This window comes from Otolemur garnettii, unplaced genomic scaffold, assembly GCF_000181295.1.
Source record: "Otolemur garnettii isolate 467f Iridium unplaced genomic scaffold, OtoGar3 scaffold00021, whole genome shotgun sequence".
NCBI classification, from domain to species: Eukaryota; Metazoa; Chordata; class Mammalia; order Primates; family Galagidae; genus Otolemur; species Otolemur garnettii.
Window position 1 is genome coordinate 18855535 of NW_003852416.1, and position 7353 is coordinate 18862887.

General features: G+C 40.3%; 1 protein-coding gene across 1 annotated transcript in view; it reads left to right on the top strand.

The window, feature by feature from the left end:
- The window catches only part of MGEA5 (meningioma expressed antigen 5 (hyaluronidase)), a 30226-nt gene that overhangs the window by 2318 nt on the left and 20555 nt on the right, over positions 1–7353 (top strand). The window contains exons 2-3 of the mRNA XM_003787237.2: positions 3248–3346; positions 5006–5290. Coding sequence (XP_003787285.1) covers positions 3248–3346; positions 5006–5290 — 384 coding nt within the window. The remainder of the gene's footprint in view (positions 1–3247; positions 3347–5005; positions 5291–7353) is intronic.

A 7353-nucleotide genomic window follows, 5' to 3' on the forward strand; every position in this document is an offset into this window, starting at 1 on the left:
AAAAAAAAAAAAAAAACAAAATAACAATAGTTAAGGACTTCATAGCCTACTCAGCACCAGGTATTATGTAGACAGAAATACTGAATTTAAACTGTGTATTAGGCTATATGAACCATTTATAGACCATTTCATTCAACAGCTACAGAACACACAATACTCTCATACATGTATAGACCGTCTGTTAGGACACAAAGTAAATCTCAGTAAATAAAAAGGTCAAAATTATTATTTTTTTTTTTGAGAAAGTCTCACTATGTCGCCCTCAGTACAGTGCTGTGGCATCACAGCTCACAGCAACCTCATACTCTTGGGCTTAAGCGATTCTTTTCCTCAGCCTCCTAGGTAGTTGACACTACAAGCACCTGCCACAATGCCCGGCTATTTTTTTTTTTTTTTGATTGTAGTTGTTGTTGTTTGGCAGGCCCAGGCTGGATTCGAACCCGCCAGCTCCGGTGTATGTGACTGGTACCCTAGCTGCTGAGCTATAGGCACTGAGCCAAAAAAGATCAAAATTATATTGAGTATCTTATCTTACTACAATGGGATAAAACTAGAAATCAGTAGCAACGAGAACTTTGGGGTTTTTTTGTTTTGTTCTGTTTTTTAGAAAGAGTCTTACTTTGTTGCCCTTGGTAGAGTGTTGTGGCGTCACAGCTCAGAGCCTCTAGCTCTTGGGCTTACGTGATTCTCTTGCCTCAGCCTCCTGAGTAACTGGGACTACAGGTGCCTGCCACAATGCTCGGCTATTTTTTTGTTGCAGGCGCCATCCGAGAACTTTGGAAAGAGTATAAATACCATAGAAATTAAACAACATGCTTCTGAATGACTTTTAGGTTAAGAAAGAGAATCGGGAGAAGAAAACCTTTAAGAATCTTAAAGTAGAGGCAGCGCCTGTGGCTCAATGAATAGGGTGCCGGCCCCATATACTGAGGGTGGCTAGTTCAAACCCAGCCCTGGCCAAACTGCAACAGAAAATAGCTGGACGTTGTGCGGGCACCTGTAGTCCCAGCTACTTGGGAGGCTGAGGCAAGAGAATCGCCTAAGCCCACGAGTTGGTGGTTGCTATGAGCTGTGACACCACGGCACTCTACTGAGGGTGACAAAAGTCTCTAAAAAACAAAAAAGATCCTTAAAATAGGCTCAGCGCCTATAGCTCTGTGGTTAGGGTGCTGGCTACATACATTGGAGATAGCAGGTTTGAACCCGGCCTGGGCCTGCTAAACAACAACAACTACCAAAAAGAAATAGCAGAGCGTTGTGGCAGGCACCTGTAGTCCCAGATACTTGGGAAGCTGAGATAAGAGAATTATTTAAGCCCAAGAGTTTGAGATTGTGGTGAGCTATGACACAGAACACTCTACCAAGGGCAACAAAGTGAGACTCTGACTCAAAAAAAAAATAAATAGGCTCGGCGCCTGTGGCTCAAGTGGCTAAGGTAGCAGCCACATACACCTGAGCTGGCGGGTTTGAATCCAGCCCGGGCCCACCAAACAACAATGACGGCTGCAACCAAAAAATAGCTGGGTGTTGTGGCGAGCACCTGTAGTCCCAGCTACTTGGGAGGTGGAGGCAGGAGACTCTCTTGAGCCCAGGAGTTGGAGGTTGCTGTGAGCTGTGAAGTCATGGCACTCTACCTAGAGCGACAGCTTGAGGCTCTGTCTTAAAAAAATAATAAATAAATAAATAAATCTTTAAAAATACAACATATTCCGACCTATGGAATACAGAAAAGGCAATGCTGAGGTGGAAGTCTGTAGCAGTAAACATTTACATCCAAAAAGTAGAAGGATTTTAACAGACTAATGCGTTCAGTGCCAGGCGCTCAGTGGTTAGGGCTACATACATTGGGGCTGGCGGGTTCAAACCCAGCCTGGGCCTGCTCAAGAACAACTACAAAAAAAAAAAAAAAAAAAAATAGCTGGATGTTGTGGTGGGCACCTGTAGTCCCAGCTACACAGAAGGCTGAGGCAAGAGAATCACTTAAGTCCAAGAGTTTGAGGTTGCTGTGAGCTGTGAAGCCATGACACTCTACTCAGGGTGACATAGTGAGACTCTGTCTCAAGAAACTAGAAAAGCAAGAATAAATAAAACTTAAAATTAGTAGAAGGAAAGAAATAATGAAAAGCAGAGCAAAAGTAAATGAGATAGGAATTAAAATGATTAATGAAATAAAATGTTGATTTTTTTTTAAAAAGACAAACAAAATCAATATTTAATTTACTAGACTAACGAAGAAAAAAGACAGAAGACCCAAATAAAATCAGAAATGAAAAAGGAGACATTGGCTTGGCTCCCTAGCTCAGTGGTTAGGGCACTGGCCACATGCATTGGGGCTCCTGGTTTCGAACCCAGCCCAGGCCTGCTAAAACAAGATGGCGGCAACAACAAAAAAGCCAGGTGTTGTGGCGGGCACCTTTAGTCCCAGCTACTTGGGAGTCTGAGGCAAGAGAATTGCCTAAGCCCAAGAGTTTTAGAGTTTGCTGTGAGCTATGACGCCACGGCATTCTACTGAGGGTGACATAGTGAGACTGTTTCAAAAAAAAAAGAAAAGAAAAGAAAAAGACATTACAGCTGCTTCCACAGAAAAATAAAAGATTACCAGGGATTATTTATAATTATACATTAATAAACTAGAAAGCCTAGAAAAATTTATTATAACTTAATGAAATTGAAAAAGGAAGAAATAGGAGCCTGAACATATCAATAATGAGTAGTGAGATTGAATCAGCAATACAAAAGTCTAACAAGGAAAATTACAGGACCAGATGGCTTCACTGCCAAATTCTACCAAACTTCCAAAGGAGAACGAACACCAATTTTTCTCAAACTATTCCCAGTGATTAAAAAGGAGTGAATTCTCTGTAACTCTTCCTGTCAGATCAGCATTACCCTGATAACAAAACCAGACGAGGACATTAGTGGAATCTTTTATCAGTTCTATTATGCCATTACAGTTCATTCCATTTGTCCTCTATAATTGAGAAATGTAGGCAGTTTCCAGTTAACTATATGTAGAAAATGTGCTAAAATTCTAATAGTAAGTGATTTGTATTATTGTTAAGGGAAGAATATTAGATTTTGTGTATTGATTATTAAATGAGCTGTCCACTTGAGTTCATTTCCTTTTAGGAGGCCTTTTATTATTACTTGGATAAAAAAAAATTAGAATTGGTAGACATTTTTTCCCTATTTAAATAACTGACCATTTTACTCCTGACTCTTACTTAATTTTCCCCCTTATGTTTAGAATATTGTGGCACTTTCTGTTATCCAAATGTGTCTCAGTCTCCTTATTTAAGGACTGTGGGTGAAAAGCTTCTACCTGGAATTGAGGTACTGTGGACAGGTAAGTTTTAAAAGATTTATACAGTAAAACTTGAATTACTAATTAGGACTTAGAGAAATTAGTTGTTCTTGCTAATTGAATACTTTAAAAAACCAAGCCTTAACCAGAAAATTTGTTAAAATACTTTCTTTTACACAGCATACATTCTTCCCTTACTGTAAAAAACATCTTTGGAGATTTTGTAATGAATCTTAGCTATCAGTTACTGAATAAATAATGAATCTTAGCTATCAGTTACTGAATAAATAATAAAGAACTGTAGCCTTTTGCTGGAGACACCATCTTCCAGTAATTCACCAAAATGACAAACATAAAGTCAAGGAGGAAAGGCACCTGATATATATTCTCTAGGCCTTTTAGAAAACATGCAGTTGTTCCTTTGGCCACATACATGCGAATCTACAAGAAAGGTGATATTGTAGACATCAAGGCAGGGGTCCTCAAACTTTTTAAACAGGGCCAGTTCACTGTCCCTCAGACCTTTGGAGGGCTGGACTGCAGGCCCCGGGACGAGTTGGCTGCTGAGCAGGACAGGCAGTGGCGGCAAAAACACCTGGCGGTCCGGATAAATGTCTTAGGCAGGCTGCATGTGGGCTGCGGGCTGTAGTTTGAGGACACCTGCATCAAGGAAATGGGTACTGTCTAAAAAGACATGCTACACACATGTCACCATGGCAAAAATTGGAAGAGGCTACAGTATTACCCAGCATGCTTTTGGCATTGTTGTAAACAAACAAGGGCAAGATTCTTGCCAAGAGGATTTATGTTAATTTTGAGAGTCTAAGCACTCTTTAAGAGCTGAAATAGCTTCCTGAAACCGGTGAAGGAAAATGATCAGAAAAAGAAGAAAGCCAAAGGGAAAGATACCTGGGTTCAACTGAAGTGCCATCCTGTTCCACACAGAGACGCACACTGGTGAGAAAGGAGCCTTAGCTCCTGTGTAGCACTGTAAGAACTAGTGAAACAAGACATAGGTGCTAAAACCTATTCTCTGTGAATTCATGGCATAATAGGCATAGTGTACTTTGTGATAGCCAATGGAAAGGACCCTGCACTACTGTAACCAATTCCCTACTAATTCATAATAGATGTAAAAAGCACAAGGCTATTGTATCTTTAAAAAAAAAAAAACTATAGGGAACTGGGTTAAAGGTATTGATCTCAGTCCTAGGAGACGGTTTTATAAAATGAAAAAATAAAACTCAGTAAAAACACATATGTTGGCTCAGCGCCTGTGGCTCAAGTGGCTAAGGCACCAGCCACATACACCTAAGGTATCAGGTTTGAATCCTGCCCGGCCCACCAAACAGTGATGACTGCAACCAAAAAAATAGCCGGGCGTTGTGGTGGACGCCTGTGGTCCCAGCTACTTGGGAGGCTGAGGCAGGAGACTCACTTGAGCCTAGGAGTTGGAGGTTGCTGTGAACTGTGATGCCATGGCACTCTACCCAGGGGAATAGCTTGAGGCTCTGTCTCAAAAAAAAAAAAAACAAAAGCACGTATGTTTAAAAAGAAAAATTGTTAGAAATTATGTATACAAGGAAAACACAGTAAAAAGTATATGTGCAGTGTATTTTAAAGAACCATGTGTGAGATTTTTTTAAAAAATTTAATTAGTATGAATATGAGATTTTAACAAACTGTGGTCATTATTTCTAGGTCCCAAAGTTGTTTCTAAAGAAATTCCAGTAGAGTCCATTGAAGAGGTTTCTAAGATTATTAAGAGAGCTCCAGTAATCTGGGACAACATTCATGCTAATGATTATGATCAGAAGAGACTATTTCTGGGCCCATACAAAGGAAGATCCACAGAACTCATCCCACGATTAAAAGGAGTCCTCACTAATCCAAATTGTGAATTTGAAGCCAACTATGTTGCTATCCACACTCTTGCCACCTGGTACAAATCAAACATGAATGGAGTGAGAAAAGATGTAGTGATGAGTAAGTAGCCTGTACTTACTTGATCCCTGACCTTGGGAGGAGAGTTGGAATTAACTGGAGCCAGTGGCAAGTGTATATTGCTTTGTCATCACAATTTAAGTGGTTTTATTAAGGTATATTGTTCACTTCTATTAATGAGGTATATATATGATATCTCTATTAAGGTGAACAATATACCTTAATAAAACCACTTAAATCGTGATGACAAGAAAGAGACATTGACATTCCAAGAAAGATGGAATGGCCTTGGACAAGTCTCTTGGCCTCAGTCCTCTGTTTTTATAATTGGATTCAGTATTTGAAGTCTCAGTACCTGACAAGATAATTTTTTAGTGTTCCCATTATCTCTAGAATCCTTCTGATTCATTGTCTATTTTCAGACAGTTTTTTTTTTTTTTAAATCTTCAACATTTTTATTGACGTTATTTAGAAGAGATAACATCCTACTGACAAAAATGCAAACAGAAAAAGGCAACGTGATGGTGTTACAGTGAAGAAAAGGGAAGTATGGGTGGCGCTTGTGGCTCAAAGGAGTAGAGCGCTGGCCCCATATGCTGGAGGTGGTGGGTTCAAACATAGCCCCAGCCAAAAACTGCAAAAAAAAAGAAAAAAGAAAAGGGAAGTAAGGGCGGGGCCTGTGGTTCAAGGAGTAGGGCACCGGCCTCATATACCGGAGATGGAGGGTTCGAACCCAGCCCCAGCCAAAAACAGCAAATAAAAGGGGGGTGAGAAGTAAGTGACGTTTCAGTGGATTCTCACAGAACTAGGTGACTGATTTGCATGTGTATGTAGACCAAATGTCCTGTTACCTGTGTATCCAGATAAAGCGTCAAGCATTAAAAAGGCACAATGGAAATAAGCTGAATTCATAGTAGTACCCTCAAGTGGAAAATACTAGATGCTTATCAGTAGTGTTAATGTCTATATTAGAAGTTCTTCCCCAGCAGTGGAACTTTTTTCATTTTCTCACTCATTGTCTTTGGAGAGTTCATTTTTCTGAATCAACCACACTTCATTATTTCTATTAATCAATTTGAAAGGTCTGTTGCAGCCTGCAGTGTAGTAAACCTTTTCATTGAAAACTTTTCCTTCTTTGTTCAAAACGTTTGCTAATGTCAAAAGTTGTTATTTTTTTAATTTTTATTTTATTTATTTATTTTTATTGAGACAGAGTTTCACTTAGTGGCCCTCAGTATGTGCTATAGCATCATAGGTCACAGTAACTTGCAACTCTTGGGCTTAAGTGATTCTCTTGCCTCAGCCTCCCAAGTACCTAATACTACAGACGCCCACCACAACGCCTGGCTGTTATTTGTAGAAATGGGACCTCACTCTGGCTCAGGCTGGTCTTGAACTTCTGAGCTCAGGGCAGTCCACCCGCCTCAGCCTCCCAGAGTGCTATTCTTTTTGTTGTTGAGACAGTCTCACTTTGTTACCCTTGGTAAAGTACTATGGCCATCATAGCTCACAGCAGCCTCAAACTCTTGGGTTCAAGTGATCCTCTTGCCTCAATCTCCCAAGTAGCTGGGGCTACAGACACCCACCACAACGCCCAGCTGTTATTTAGAGACAAGTCTCATTCTGGCTCAGGGTGGTCTTGAACTTGTGAGCTCAGTCAGTCTACCCGCCTCGGCCTCCCAAGTGCTGAGCTTACAGACATGAGCTACCTTGCCTGGCCTGAAAATATTCTTATTTTAGATACTAGCTTACTAATTTCTATTCTTGAAAAATCCTTAATTAAGTTCTAAGTAAGAAAATGCTTGCTAATCATTGATTTGTTTACATTTAAGTAACCTGTTACGTGGCCTGTGCATCTTCATGGGCACGGAGAATGCAAAGAAGAAAGTAGTTTGTACATTTGAAAAACAGTCTGATGTTGTAAAACTTATAGGCAATTGTACTATAGTGTGGTTAAGTATTGTAATAGTTGTCTACAAAGTGTTGTGTGAAGTGAACACAGGAGAGATAATTTCTACTAAGCAAGTGTTAAGAGATGGTTTCATGGCTTGGCGCCTGTGGCTCAAATGGCTAAGGCACCAGCCACATAACACCTGAGCTGGCGG